The sequence below is a fragment of the Punica granatum genome, chromosome 3, assembly GCF_007655135.1.
Source record: "Punica granatum isolate Tunisia-2019 chromosome 3, ASM765513v2, whole genome shotgun sequence".
Taxonomy (NCBI): domain Eukaryota; kingdom Viridiplantae; phylum Streptophyta; class Magnoliopsida; order Myrtales; family Lythraceae; genus Punica; species Punica granatum.
Window position 1 is genome coordinate 6,351,126 of NC_045129.1, and position 16,385 is coordinate 6,367,510.

The 16,385-nt window shown below is 40.4% G+C and overlaps 2 protein-coding genes across 2 annotated transcripts; both read left to right on the forward strand.

The window, feature by feature from the left end:
• Positions 1-3,179: 3,179 nt before the first annotated feature.
• LOC116198990 (putative disease resistance RPP13-like protein 2) lies at positions 3,180-7,267 on the forward strand. The gene is made up of 3 exons (XM_031529273.1): positions 3,180-6,140; positions 6,481-6,543; positions 6,881-7,267. Exons 1-3 carry the CDS (start codon positions 3,273-3,275, stop codon positions 7,031-7,033), a joined length of 3,084 nt encoding a protein of 1,027 aa, XP_031385133.1. The 5' UTR covers positions 3,180-3,272; the 3' UTR covers positions 7,034-7,267.
• A 4,543-nt stretch (positions 7,268-11,810) lies between these two features.
• On the forward strand, positions 11,811-15,809 carry LOC116199012 (putative disease resistance RPP13-like protein 3). The gene is made up of 2 exons (XM_031529301.1): positions 11,811-14,864; positions 15,185-15,809. Exons 1-2 carry the CDS (start codon positions 12,066-12,068, stop codon positions 15,323-15,325), a joined length of 2,940 nt encoding a protein of 979 aa, XP_031385161.1. The 5' UTR covers positions 11,811-12,065; the 3' UTR covers positions 15,326-15,809.
• Positions 15,810-16,385: the final 576 nt, after the last annotated feature.

Below are 16,385 nucleotides of genomic sequence, written 5' to 3' on the forward strand. Positions count from 1 at the left end.
TAAAGATATATTATCATAAAATCCAATTTCTTGATTTCTTTAATTTTATAATCAATATAACATAATATATTTGAAATAAATGAGAAGATTTTATTACATGTATAGATATTATTTAATAATCTCAAAATTTTTAAAATAAAAAATTAATATCTCATAAATAAATATTAACATCAAAATAAGTATATATATTAGCATATATTCATACATAATATATTATATGTTAATATATGGTTATGTGGACAACCTTTAGTATATATAAAAAAACATATAAATTATATGTTTTTGCAAATATATATTTTTAATAATAAATTAGATAATATTGATAGATATATATAAATTATATTTACTTTTCAAAAAAAAAAGATTTGTTCACCGAAAAAAGAAAACAAATCAGATTATATTTTATCTATGTATTGTGTGATAGTTACAAATATGAATTACACAAACATAAATAAAAGTTTATTCAGCTCTCGAAGAATACGTTTACAGCTAGACGCGAGCTATTGGAGCTATGTCTCTCTTTAGATACAAGTGAGTTGATTAAATTTATGCTTTGATTTTTTTTATTTTTGTCGAAAATTTTCATTCTTTTATTTTTCTCTAATTTTTTGCTTTTTTCATATTATTTTTCCAAGTTGGTGATGTGAGTTTCATCTCTCTAAAGGTATTGCTACCCCTATATACAAGCTCTCAAAAAGTAAGTTATTCTATTACTAAATGCGAAGACTGTTTGTTTATTTTATTATTTTTATTTCACTTTTGGTTATCCAAGCAATTTTTCTTTTTAATTTTTAATCATATTTTTTTTTCGAATTAGTGGAACTATTCCATGCAATGCACGAGCTTCACGACTAGTAAAATATAAAACGAAGTTCTAGCTAGATGGCCTTGCTCGGTTTCTAAATGAAATTTTCTCGAATTTTGACCTTTTTTTCTTAAAAATAAAGTTTTAAAAATTTTAAAATATATAAATGTAGATTTGTGGGACTTGTAATTATTTTCTTGACTTTTTTAGCCTTCTTGAAATTGTTTTTTCGATTTTTTAAAAATTTTAAAATATATAAATATAAATTCGTGGAATCAATCATCATTGTTAGTTTTTAGCTTTTTTATAAAAATAATTTTTATATTTGAGCTTTTAAAACATATGAATATAAATATATGTTGGTGAGACTATCGTTATTTTCTCAATGTTTTAAACTTCTTTTACAAGAGGAGGTTTGTAATTTTTTAAAACATATAAATTTAGATATAGATATAGACATTAGGAATCGTCAATATTTTCTCAATTTTTTATTTTTATATTATAAGTATTTTATGAAAAGATCCCAATAAAATAAACCACATAAGATTGTCACGGGCCAGCTTCCTGGTCTCTCCCCAAATGCGATAATAGAGTTTCTATGACTGTGTACTAATTGCTTTCATTGTACGTGGGCTAATATGAGCAGCTATATCACAGGTGCGTATTCCGGGTGTTGTACTTCATATTGGTTGGATATCTGTGTTAGCATGTCAATCCTGGGGAGGGCTGGTCCGGGGAGCCTCGGTGCTCGTATCCCTGGACGCCCGCACGGGCATCAAACTTTGAGCCCGTGACAAGTGGTATCAGAGCTAGTCTTGGTAGGAGTAAGCCATGATGATGCAGGGTCGACGAGGTTGCAGTGACAAGCGTAGTGACGCTTCGGCTCAGGCAGGAGTGCTTTCCTACGAGAGGAGAGCGTGGAGACTCCAAGCTAGGGTGTCGAGAGTCGCTGGTCTTCGTTCAACAAGGAAGCTGGTTGTGGTGTCTCACTAGGATGATCCAATGGTCGGCAAGCTAGGGAAGACACGTGATACAACAACCAGCGAAGGCGTAAACTGTCATGGAACCTGATGTGTTCTTGTGTCCTTTTCCGTGGGGGAGTTTGTGTAGTGGGAGCCGAACTGCTCTGGAATTGACACCACTACGGAGTGGTGTGCGGTGAAGGCAGTGTTGTTGCTGAGGTACTGACACCACGAGGGTTTGTGGTGTGGGGTGAAGGCGATGTAAGGCGTTGGGACTGCTGCACGGACAAGCCCGCAACAAGGACGTTTGCGGATTGGGTGGGGGAGAACGTCATGGGCCAGCTTCCTGGTCTCTTCCCAAGTGCAATAATGGAGTTCCTATGACTGTGTACTGATTGCCTTCATTGTACGTGGGCTAATATGAGCTGCTATATCACAGGTGCGTATTTCGGGTGTTGTACTCCGTATTGGTTGGATATATGTGTTAGCCTGTCAATCCTGGGGAGCCTCGGTGCTTGTATCCCTGGATGCCCGCACGGGTATCAAACTCTGAGCCCGTGACAAGATCATATTTGATTTTCATAATGCAAATCAGATGATATATTCTTTTATATATATATAGATATAGATATGTTGTATTATCTATATATAAATAGTATGCGTATCCGATTTGGCTCTGAAAAAATATTGTTACCATTAAATGCAAGTTTTTAATTTTTTGTATGTACACAACCTTATTTTGGTACGTCTATTATTAGACGTGAATGATGATCATTTTTCTACTTTTTGCTTTTCTACATGTAAACTTTTGTAAAATTTTTGGGTTCTCCATTTTATGTATGTAGCTAACTTAAGATACAATGTAACAAGGCTGGAGTTTTTTCTTTTTTATGCATAATCTCTTTTCAAATTGGCGGACACGAGTTTTATAATTTTTTACCTATTTTATTTGTACTAATGCACCAATTTTTTCATTATCTTATTCGTAAAATGATATTACTATTAGTCTTATACATAATAGTAATATAGTAAATTTTTATTGATTTTAAATTATTATTTTTAACAACTTACAACAATATTTTATATAACAAAAATATAATAGAATCGCATTCTATTCCGTATACAGTAGAAATGTCTCAGGAATTGCTTCTCTTTATCACTCATCTCTCCAAGCTGAGGCTTCAGAGACAATTGGACCGATATTCTTCGTAAACGTTACTTGGGCACTGAGTAAAGCCCGGGTCGATCTCTTTCTCTCATTCGTTCACTTGGTTTTTCTCTTTTTGATAGTTATGGAACACAAGGCAAGGTTAGGAATCATGAATGGAAGCATGGTTGGTAGCTACATATATGATCATACTCGCACGGAAAGAACCTATCGACACACGGTGGAGGACTATAAGTAAGGTAACCCAAGGATCCTAATTCCCAGCAGCAAAGAAGAACCTGCAACCTTAGAAGAGAAAAGGGAAATAGAGAAAAGAGAGCTTGCTTTCGGTGAATAAATGGAGAGAGATATTAGCCAAAAAAAAATGGAGAGAGATAAGGAGAGCGAGCCGATTAATATAGTGGCTGATGCGGTGGTGGTGATAATGATAGAGAAGCTGCGGAAGCTCAAGTCGGCCAAGGAGTTGTGCCCCTTGCTGAAGAGTCAGCTCGATGATGTGATCCCAAAGCTCAAACGGATCTACGATTTCTTGAAGGACGAGAGCAAGAAGGATAGCCATCCTGAGTGGACGGACCGCCTCCTGCGGGCCCTCTACCAGGCCGAGGACCACATTGACATTTTCTTCCGCCCGATAGGCAAGTGGGAGCAGGTGACTATCACGCTTGTTCCCGACGTGCTCGCGACACTGAGGAAGGGCCTCCTCTGGCGGAGGATGAGGCTCTTCGTCAGGCAAGTGGATGGGGCACTTGCGGACCAACACCTGTACCTGAAAGGGGCCGCCCCTGATTCGAGGCCGACCATCCCCAACGAAAGGGCCCACCAGTACTACGACCGGTGGAGGAGAGTCAATGCCGACCAAGAAAACACAGCTGAGAACACTAGCATATTCCGCGGTGCTCTCGACAGGGTCATCAATGATCGACTCCTTACTGATGCTCACAAGGGTCTCTATTGCAGTGCGGTCGTCGGTGAAGAAGGGTCGGGCAAGACGTACCTCGCCTGGAGGATTTACAACCGACCGGAAATCAAGAAGCACTTCCCATGCCGAGCCTGGGTACACGTCTCGGATGATCGTGCACTCAAAGATATAAGGTACTTGGTCCTGAAGCAGATCTCAGACCAGCTGAAGAAGAACAGCGAGTACATGGACAACCAGGTGTTGAAGAACCGCGAGCACATGGAGGACAAGGAGGTGACGCAAGCTCTCCAGAAGGAACTTTATGACAAGAGGTACCTCATAGTGTTGGATGATTACGACGACACTCACTCCTGGTATCAGTTCATAAGGTTCCTTCCCGACTCCAAAAAAAGCCGCGTCCTAGTCACGACCCGAAGCTGGCAAATGGCAAGTGTAGTTGATTATGATTACCCCCCAATCGAACTAAACAATTTGGAGTTGGGTGACACTGTGCAGCTCTTTAAGGAGAAAGCGCGTAGCTTGGAAATCAACTTGCAGGATGAGGACATCAAGGAGAAGATCTTCCCAGCGAGTGGGGGCTTGCCCCTCAAGATCGTTCTGCTAGGCGGGCTATTGATGAACCTTAGTCGTGGGACTAAGAATTGGCATGACGTGATCAAGAGAGTACAGAGTCTCACCGACATACTCACTTTGAGTTACAATTACTTGCCGCCGGAAGAAAAGCCGTGTTTTCTTTACTTGACCCTCTTCCCTAAAGCTATGCCAATTCCGGTACGAAGGATAGTACGGTTATGGCTCGGCGAGGAGTTGCTGATGGGTGAGTGCGATGACAGGCTTCACGTGAATCCCGAAGTCTGGGGGGAGAAGTATCTGGAGGACCTGATACTGAGCAACATGGTCGAAGTGGTGAGTTGGAACCCCGACGGGACCCCAAGGACGTGCCGAGTGGTGACACCTCTCTATGATACGTTCCGTCGCCAAGCGGTAGACCTTGGCCTCCTCCACATCCACGACCAAAAGCCAAAAGATTCTGGGCCAACTCAGGCGGAATCGGACAGGTTCAAAAGGCGGCAGTCCAGCATCCATTGGCTCGCGGAATACTCCAACATCAAGAGCTTCGGCTGGTCGGACCCTTACAACGTCAAGCGAATGCGTTCCTTCACTTCCTTTTACGCCCGGAAGGGAATCCTCACCAGCGACATAGATAAGTTCCTCCGAGCCGTGACTTTGCACAACAGTCACCGGCTCCTAAGGGTACTCGACCTGGAAGGTGTTTACAAGCCGTACTTGCCCGGCGTTATTGGGAGGTTAGTCCTCTTGAAGTACCTTGGGTTGAGGTCGACGGTCCTGGATTCACTACCCAACTCCGTTGGCGATCTCCCACAACTGGAGACCTTGGACATTAAGAACACCAATATAGTCCTTCCGGTTTCCCTTTGGAAGTCTAAGAGCCTCCGGCACCTCTACTTGAATGGGTTTCCCGTTGATCCATCGATCCTCAAACGTTGCACGAGCTCAGGGTTCTTACCAGACCTTCGAACCTTGACTGGGCTATATGTGAGCAGCATTGATGACGACTTAGTGAATGGTCTGATGAAGTCCTTGAGAGGCCTTACCAAGCTCGGGATCATCTCCCAGTGGAGCTACAAGCTAGGGAACAATATAGCCCGGTGGGTTCCCATGCTGACCAATCTTCAGTCTCTGAAGCTGGGCATGATTGAAAAGGATAAGGAGAAGACCAAAACAGAAAAAGAAAAGGATAAGGAGTCGAAGACCAAAACAGAAAAAGAAAAGGGGTCGCCCCCGCCTAGCCTTCCCTCCTTGCCCGAGCTTCGCAGTCTGTTCGACCTGTACCTGCTCGGGAGACTCCAAAATGTGGAAGCAAATCAGCTGCCTTCATGCCTCAAGGTCCTCACGCTGTCCAAGTCCGAGTTTTCAGATGACCCGATGCACAACCTTGGGCAGTTACAGCAACTGAGAACCTTGAGGCTCTTATCCAATTCATACACAGGTGAGAAAATGAGTTGCTCAAAGGATGCATTCCCGAGCCTCCGGGTTTTGAAGCTCTGGAACCTCACCAAACTGAAGAAGTTGATTCTGGAGCAAGGCTGCATGCCTAAACTTAAAGAGCTCGAAATTCGAAAATGTCCGGAGCTTCGATTCGAAGGGATCGATAGTCTGGAGCATCTTGAGTCACTGAAGGAACTTATTCTCACAAAAATGCACCATGAGTTTTTCACGGATTCTGAGAAAATACTGAAGCATTGCCAAGTCATCGAAGTTGAGGTATGTTTACTTTGCACCATGCTGCTATTAATGAGTTCGCTTCTTTCAAGTCAGGTACCTAACCGAAATGTCTTGAAACAACAATCGATTTTGCAAAAGTTCGCGGATTAAAAATGACCATTTTCCGAAGCTTCCAGGGCCAAATTCAACACAAAAAGCAACTTACAGAGTGAATATTTCGTGTCTTCAATTCCAATTGTTTATCGAGTAGTTGCAATAACAATACTGGATAGATCCATCACCAACTATGCTCTGTCCATTGAATCTTTCTTTTCTTGGAATCGACAATTTTTCCATGTCAATTGACACAGTCGTATATTGTTTGTGTTAACCGTGGCAGCCAGAAGAACATCATGACAAGGGTAAGGATGCTTTGGTCTCAACCAAGCAACCAGTGGTCGAGGTATGTTTACTTTGCACCTTATGCTGCTATTTATGAGTTCGCTTCTTTCAAGTCAGATACCTAACCGAAATGTCTTGAAACAACAATCGATTTTGCAAAAGTTTTCCGATTAAAAATGACCATTTTCCGAAGTTTCCAGAGCCAAATTCAACACGAAAAGCAACTTGCAGAGTGAATATTTCGCGTCTTCAATTCCCAATTGTTTATCGAGTAGCCGCAATAACAACACTGGATAGATCCATCACCGACTATGCTCTATCCATTGAATCTTTCTTTTCTTGGAATCGACAATTTTTCCATGTCAATTGACACACTCGTATATTGTTTGTGTTAACAGTGGCAGCCAGAAGAACATCATGACAAGGGTAAGGATGCTTCGGTCTCAACCAAGCAACCAATGGCCGAGGAGGATGGCCAAGACGAGGAGCCTATAAATGCCCGTGCAGTCCCTAGTGAAGACCATCCCTCTGCTCCCTTTCCGTTTGTTTAATAAGCCCCGAAGGATTTGTGCTGTGGTTGGGCTGTTCCAGTGGGGCCGGCAGTCATCCATTTTTTTTTTCCAACTATATATCTTCAAAGTTCGTGCCGGTTTCGGTTTCATGATTAAAGAATCGGATTGTAATGCATAGGCTTGAGATGCAATTTATCAGTTATCAAATTTGTTTGCAGTTTCCTGAGAAGGCTTTTTCTGAAAGTTTACACCAACCACTCCCCCTTTGCTAATGGGTTCAAGCAGAATTTAGAAAGCTGAAACAGTTTAAAGGATCAAATTTCAATTGCCAAAAGTCTCCGATCTCCAGTAAATTTACAAAGCCTTTCTTTTGTACAAATGTTACCAACCACATAAATAATCACAAGCCGAAGAACACTCTGCCTGTTAATAGGATAGCCAATAAACGTGACTTAAGCGTCTAACTTACAACAGAGACAACTCGGAAGACAAGCACCTGAGTCTTTCTAAACCTATATTTAACCTGTACCGATCGTCGAGGCATGACGAACCGATATTGTATTGGCAAACATAAAGGAGATAGACTTGGGCTGCTGACCTCACAATGGAGATAACACTCCCCTTTTTGAAGACATTTGATCTCCTGCCGGATCCCCGAGGCGCAAAGTTCAGGCCGGACATTTCCTTCGGGGCATCCTCTGCAGGGACGAGCCCCACAAGCATCGCCACAATGGAGGCACTTTCAGATATGTGGTCGATGTCATCCGTGCGGGTCCAAAGGCGGCAGGCCAACTGCAAGCTCCTGTTCTTCGAGTCCAAGCCAATACCCCACGTGAGGAACAGTCTCTCCCCGTCTATTGTAGAGACCTTCTTCTGCATCTGCTTCCTCAGCATCTGCCTCTCATGGCAAAGATCCTGCAGGCTATTGTAAGAGAATATGAAAACAGAGTTGTGGTATTATTGACAGAAGAGATCTAGATGTAGTAGCAAGCTACCAAACGGTAGTACTATTTACCGCAGGAAGTTAGTCACGCAAACATCAATATAAAAGAGTGAAGAATGTGGTAATAAACTTAAAGAGACATCCCTCGGCTGTTTACTAACACTAAGCAGTAATTCTGATGCATGATTATTATAAGGGGCGCGAATTTACTGCACTGTACAGCAATCTACTGGCATATTCGCAAGATTACCTAGATGCACAGTCATTTCATGAAGCAATCTTTCTTGCTTATTCTAGAGTCAATACCTTGATGCCGCGCTCAGGGTGTGACCGCCTTCCAGAGTTTGACTCCCCCGATCAAATGCGTTCTCGAGGAAAGACAAGTCTCCTGAGTTCCACCTCCATGTAAATGGAGTCTGCAGGGTCACCTTTGAAGAGCAAGAAGAAGTAAGTCGGATGAACCAATGAAACATTGCACGCATCCCAGAGCTCAATAATCTCCTTCTGGATCTTCCTGAACTGTAACTGCCAATGATCAGGGCTTTCAGGATCCTCCTGCATTGGTCCTATGTTCCTCACCTTCTTTGTTAAATGGAATTTTCTAGGTTTTTATTTTTTTTTTATTTTTCGAATTATTTTTAATAAAAAATTATTTTTTAAAGATATCTCATCATAAAATTCAATTTCTTGATTTCTTTAATTTTCATAATTTATACAACATAATTTGTTTGGAATAAATGAGAAGATTTTATTTGATAATCTTGAATTTTTAAAATAAAAATTAATATTTCATCACATTAATATTAACGTCAAAATAAGTATATATTAATATGTATTTTTTGAAAGGAGTTTTCTAGGTTTTTATTTATTTTATTTATTTTCAGAATTATTTTAACAAAAATTATTTTTTAAAGATACTAATCATATAATCCGATTTCTTGATTTCTTTAATTTTTATAATTTATATATATAGCATAATTTATTTGAAGTAAATGAGATGATTTTATTATGTCTATAGATATCATTTGATAATCTTGAATTTTTTAAATAAAAATTAATATGTCATCCCATCAATATTAACATCAAAATTAAGTATATAGTAGCATATGTTTTTGAAATGAGTTTCTAGGTTTTTATTTCTTTATTTTTATTTTCGGAATTATTTTAATAAAAAATATTTTTTAAAGATATCTCATCATAAAATCCGATTTCTTGATTTCTTTAATTTTTATAATTTATATAACATAATGTATTTGAAATAAATGGGAAGACTTTATTATATGTATAGATATTATATAATAATCTTGAATTTTGTAAAATAAAAATTAATTTTTGATTACATCAATATTAACATGAAAATAATATTAATATATATATATATATATTTATACATAATATAAATATATTAATATATGATTACGTGGACAACCTTCAGTATATATAGGAAGAAAAAGTATAAATACATAATATGTTTTATAGATATCCATTTTAAAAAAATAGATTAGATATATATGTGTGTGTGTGTGTGTGTGTGTGTGTGTGTGTGTGTGTGTGTGTGTGTGTGTGTGTGTGTGAATTATATTTTCTTTTCAAAAAATAAATCAGATTTGTTCACCCAAAAAGGAAAACAAATCTGATTATATTTTATGTAGATTATGAATGATAGTTATAGTTATAAACATGAATTATCACACACATGCACGCGGGCCTATTCAGCTCTCAAACAATACGTCTACAACTAGAATTGAGCTCTTGAAATATATGCAAGTGAGTTGATTAAATTTATACTTTTATTTTTTCTCTCATTTTTATCGTAATTTTTCCTTTTTTATATATTTTTCTATAATTTTTACTTGTTTTCTCATATTCTTTCTCAAGATTGGTGATATGAATTTTATCTCTAGAAAGGCTATTCCTATACGCAAGTTCTCAGAAAGTAAGTTCGTCTACGACTAAACATGAAGGTTGTTTGTTTGTTTTATTATTTTTGTTTCACTTTTGATTCTCGAAGGAGTTTTTCTTTTAAATTTATAATTGTAATTTCTTTTTAGATTGGTGTATTATTTCATGCAACGCGTGAGCTCCACGAATAGTTCTACAGACAGTGGAAATGTTTGCCTTATGTTCCAGTTCCTTATCATTGAGTGATGGATACAATGTCAATTGTTGGATCTATGCTAAAAAGAAAGAAAACAAAGAAAGTGGGAGACATTTCTACAAGATTTTAAGTTTTGAAATATCAACCTTTCTAGAAATTAATGTATGTTATTATATATAATGAAGACTCAAATCCGAAACCTTCTTTGAGGAAAATAAGCGTCCAACCGCTTAAATCAATCCATATTTATTTGTTTCAAAAAGATTATAAGTTTGGAAATATCAACCTTTCAAGAAATGTACATCTCTATCTGTATAAAATATAAAGCGGACTTGTGTAGCCAGATGGCCTCGCTCGGTTTCTGAATGAAATTTTATCGAATTTTTGAGAGCCTTATCCCCATAAAACATGGTTTTTAATTTTTTAAAATAAATAGATGTAGATTTGTGAGACCGGTTATTATTTTCTAGATTTTTTTAGCCTTCTTGAAAAAAAAATTCAAATTTTTAAATTTTAAAAATATAAATATATATTTGTGGAATTAGTCATCATTCTCGGTTTTTTTCTTTTTTTATAAAACGAATCCTTGTATTTAAGCTTTTAAAACATATAAATATAAATATATATTGGTGGGACTGTCGTTATTTTCTCGATGTTTTAAACTTCTTTTAGAAGAGGAAGGTTTTAATTTTTTAAAACATATAAATATAGATATAGATATAGATATAGACTTTTGGGAACCGTCATTATTTTCTGAATTTTTTTATTTTATATTAAAAGTATTTTATGAAAAGATCCCAATAAAATAAATCACGTAAGATCATATTTGCTTTTCAAAAAGCAAATCAGATGATATTTTCTTATATATATAGATAGATATAGATATGTTGTTTTATTTATATACAAATAGCGGACCTACCCGATTTGTCTCTGAAAAAATATTGCTACCATTAAATGCGAATTCTTAATTTTTCGTATGCACACGACCTTATTTTGGTACGTCTATCATTAGATGTGAATGTGAGTTTTTCAACCTTTTTGCTTTCCTACATGTAAACTTCTGTAAAATTTTTGGATTCTCCATTTTATGTATATAGTTAACGTAAGACATAATGTAACAAGGTTGGAATTTTTTTTTAATGCATAATCTCTTTTCAAAGCGGCGGACATGAGTTTTATAATTTTTTCACCTATTTTATTTGTATTAACGTACCAAATTATTCATTATCTTATTCGTAAAATGATATTACTAGTAGTCTTATATATAATAGTAATATAGTAAATTGCTATTGATTTTAAATTATTATTTTTAACAACTTATAACAATAATTTACATAATAAAAATATAATATAATCGCATTCTATTTCGTGCAATACACGTGCTCTGCCATTAGTTTTATATATAAGATAAAGATATGATTGGTTGCTTTTTTATCACGTTATCGTGGAAGATAATGAAGTGAGATATTGAAATGCAGCGAGATATCTTGTAAAGGATAAAAACCCGAAATTAGATTATTCTGTTCTCCTCAACGAAGAAGGAGCGAAATGGAGATTCCGGACATGGTTTTATGCAAGCAAAACATAGGAATCATGCTTTCTTGGAATATAACAAAGTAGAAATGTCTCAGAAATTGCTTCTCATTTATTCATCTCTTCAAGCTGAGGCTTCAGAGACAATCGGACCGATATTCTTCGGGAACATTTTCCACGGGGTGGATCTTAGCTTTACTTGGGTCCAGAGTAAAGCCTGGGTCGATCTCTTTCTCTCATTCGTTCACTTGGGTTTTCTCTTTTTGATAGTTATGGAACACAAGCCAAGGTTAGGAATCATGAATGGAAGCAAGGTTGGTAGCTACATTGTGCTGCGCGTATATGATCATCCTCTCACGGAAAGAACCTATCGACACACAGTTGAGGACTATAAGTAAGGTAACCCAAGGATCCTAATTCCCAGCAGCAAAGAAGAACCTGCAACCTTAGAAGAGAAAACGGAAATAGAGAAAAGAGAGCTTGCTTCTGGTGAATAAATGGAGAGGGATAGGGAGAGCCAGCCGATTTATATAGTGGCTGATGCCGTGGTGGTGATAATGATAGAGAAGCTGAGGAAGCTCAAGTCGGCCGAGGAGGAGATGTGCCCCGTGCTGAAGAGTCAGGTCGACAAAGTGATCCCAAAGCTCAAACGGGTCTATGAGTTCTTGAAGTACGAGGGCAAGAAGGAAAGCCATATTGAGTGGACGGATCGCCTCCTGCGGGTCCTCTACGAGGCCGAGGACAACATCGACATTTTCTTCCGCCGGATGGTCCATTTGGAGCAGGCGACTATCGTACCCGTTCTCGACGTGCTCGAGCCACTGTTGTGGAAGGGCATCCTCTTGCGGAAGATGAGGCTCTTCCTCAGCAACGTGACTCGGGTACTTGAGGACCAACACCTGGACTCAAAAGGGGCTGGCACTGATTCGAGGTATTCCATCCCCAACGAAGGGCGCCACCAGTACTACGACCGGTGGAGGAGAGTCAATGCCGACCAAGAAGACGCAGCCGAGAAAATTGGCATATTCCGTGATCATCGCGACAAGATCATCAATAATGGTGGTGAGTGGCTCCATTGCTGTGCGGTCGTCGGTGAAAAAGGGTCCGGGAAGACGTACCTCGCCTGGAGGATTTACAACCTACCGGAAATCAAGAAGCATTTCCCATGCCGAGCCTGGGTACACGTCTCGGATGATCGTGCACTCAAAGATATAAGGTACGCGGTCCTGAAGCAGATCTCAAAACAGGTGTTGAGGAACAGCGAGCACATGGACGACGAGGAGGTGGAGCAAGCTCTCCAGAAGGAACTTTATGACCAGAATTACCTCATAGTGTTGGATGATTACGACCACACTGATTCCTGGCATGCGTTCATGTGGTCCCTTCCCTTCTACAACAAAGGCCGTGTCCTGGTCACGACCCGAAGCTTGCCAATGGCAGATAAAGCTGACAGTAAGATCAAACTAGATAATTTGGGGGAGGAGGACACTGTGAAGCTCTTTAAGGAGAAAGTGCGTAGCTCGAAAATCAACTTGCAGGATAAGGACATCAAGAAGAAGATCTTCCCAGCGAGTGGGGGCTTGCCCCTCAAGATCGTTCTGCTAGGCGGGCTATTGATGAACCTTAGTCGTGAGACTAAGAATTGGCATGACGTGATCGAGAGAGAACAGAGTCTCACCGACATACTCACTTTGAGTTACAATTACTTGCGGCCGGGAGAAAAGCCATGTTTTCTTTACTTGACACTCTTCCCTAAAGCTACGCCAATCCCGGTACGAAGGATAATACGGTTATGGCTTGGCGAGGAGTTGCTGATGGGTCAGCGCGATGACGGGCTCCCCATGAATCCCGAAGACCGGGGGGAGAAGTATCTGGAGGACCTGATACTGAGCAACATGGTCGAAGTGGTGACTTGGAAGCCCGATGGGACCCCAAGGACGTGCCAAGTGGTGACACCTATCTATGATATGTTCCGTCCCCAAGCGGTCTCCCTTGGCCTCCTCCACATCCACGACCAAAAGCCAAAAGATTCCGGGCCAACTCAGGCGGAATCGGACAGGTTCAAAAGGCGGCAGTCCAGCGTCCGTTGGCTCACAGAATACTCCAACATCAAGAGCTTCGGCTGGTCGGACCCTTACTACATCAAGCGAATGCGTTCCTTCAATTCCTTTTACACCCGGAAGGGAATCCTCACCAGAGACCTAGGTAAGTTGCTCCGAGCCGTGACTTCGCACAACAGTCACCGGCTCCTAAGGGTACTCGACCTGGAAGGTGTTTACAAGCCCTACTTGCCCGGCACTATCGAGAGGTTAGTCCTCTTGAAGTACCTCGGGTTGAGGTCGACGGTCCTTGATTCATTACCCAACTCCGTCGGCGATCTCCCACAACTGGAGACCTTGGACATTAAGAACACCAATATAGTCCTTCCGGTTTCCCTTTGGAAGTCTAAGAGCCTCCGGCACCTCTACTTGAATGGGTTTCCCGTTGATCCATCGATCCTCAACCGTTGCACGAGCTCAGGGTTCTTACCAGACCTTCGAACCTTGACTGGGCTATATGTGAGCAGCATTGATGACGACTTAGTGAATGGCCTGATGAAGTCCTTGAGACACCTTACCAAGCTCGGGATCATCTCCCAGTGGAGCTACAAGCTAGGGAACAATATAGCCCGGTGGGTTCCCATGCTGACCAATCTTCAGTCTCTGAAGCTGGGCATGATTGAAAAGGATAAGGAGTCGAAGACCAAAACAGATAAAGAAAAGGATAAGGAGTCGAATACCAAAACAGAAAAAGAGAAGAATAAGGAGTCGCCCCCGCCTAGCCTTCCCTCCATGCCCGAGCTTCGCAATCTGTTCGACCTGTACCTGCGCGGGAGATTCCAAAATGTGGAAGCAAACCAGCTGCCTTCATGCCTCAAGTTCCTCACGCTGTCCAAGTCCGAGTTTTCAGAGGACCCGATGCACAACCTCGGGCAGTTACAGCAACTGAGAACCTTGAGGCTCTTAGCCAAATCATACGTAGGTACGGAAATGAGGTGCTCAAAGGATGCATTCCCGAGCCTCCGGGTTTTGAAGCTCTGGCAACTCACCGAACTGACGAAGTTGACTGTGGAGCCAGGCAGCATGCATAAACTTAAAGAGCTCGAAATTCGAAAGTGTCCAAACCTTCCATTCGAAGGGATCGATAGTCTGAAGCATCTCGAGTCACTGGAGGAACTTATTCTCACAAATATGCCCAATGAATTTTTCAGGGATTCTGAGAAAAAACTGGAGCATTGCCATGTCATCGAAGTCCAGGTATGTTAAAAGTACTTTGCACCTTATGCTGCTATTTTTCCACCCAGCCGAAATGTCTTGAAACAACAATCGATTTTGCAAAAGTTTTCGGATTAAAAATGACCATTTTCCGAAGTTTCCAGGGCCAAATTCAACACCAAAAGCAACTTACAGAGTGAATCTTTCGTGTCTTCAATTCCCAATTGTTTATCGAGTAGCTGTAATAACAATACTGGATAGATCCATCACTAAGTACGCTTTGTCCGTTGAATCTTTCTTTTCTTGGAATCGACAATTTTTCCATGTCAATTGACGCAGTCGTATGTTGTTTGTGTTTGCAGGGGCCGCCAGAAGAACATGACGAGGGTAAGGATGCTTCGGAACAAATGGCTGAGGAGGATAGCGAAGATGAGGAGCCATCCTCTTTAAGTTCCCGTGCTGATCTTAGAGGAGACAATACCTTTGCTCTCTTTAATCTGTGATAGGTAAAGCCTGATTTACGTTTGTTTAATAAGCCCCGACGGATTTGTGCTGTGGTTGGGCTGTTCCAGTGGGGCCGGCAGTCATCCATTTTTTTTTTCCAACTATATATCTTCAAAGTTCGTGCCGGTTTCGGTTTCATGATTGAAGAATCGGATTGTAATGCATAGGCTTGAGATGCAATTTATCAGTTATCAAATTCGTTTGCAGTTTCCTCAGAAGGCTTTTTCTGAAAGCTTGTACCAACCACTCCCTATTTGCTAATGGGTTCAAGTAGAATTTAGAAAGCCGAAACACTTTAAAGGATCAAATTTCAATTGCCACAAGTCTCCGATCTCCAGTAAATTTACAAAGCCTTTCTTTTGTACAAATGTTACCAACCACATCAATAATCACAGGCCGAAGAACACTCTGCCTGTTAATAGGATAGCCAAGAAACGTGACTTACAGATCTAACTTGCAACAGAGACAACTCGGAAGACAAGCACCTGAGTCTTTCTAAACCTATATTTAACTTGTACCGATCGTCGAGACATGACGAACCGATATTGTATTGTCAAACATAAAGGAGATAGACTTGGGCCGCCGACCTCACAGTAGAGATAACACTCTCTTTCTGAAGACATTTGATCTCCTGCCTGATCCCCGAGGCGCAAAGTTCAGGCCGAACATTTCCTTCGGGGTTTCCTCTGCAGGGACGAGCCCCACAAGCATCACCACAATAGAGGCACTTTCAGATACGTGGTCGATGTCATCCGTGCGGGTCAAAAGGCGATGGGCCAACTGCAAGCTCCTGTTCTTCGAGTCCAAGCCAATGCCCCACGTGAGGAAGAGCCTCTCCCTGTCTATTGTAGAGAGCTTCTTCTGCATCTGCTTGCTCAGCATCTGCCTCTCGCGGCAAAGATCCCGCAGGCTATTGTAAGAGAATATGAAAACAGAGTTGTGGTATTATTGACAGAAGAGATCTAGATGTAGTAGCAAGCTACTGAACGGTAGTACTATTTACCGCAGGAAGTCAGTCACGCAAAAATCAATATAAAAGAGTGAAGAATGTGGTAATAA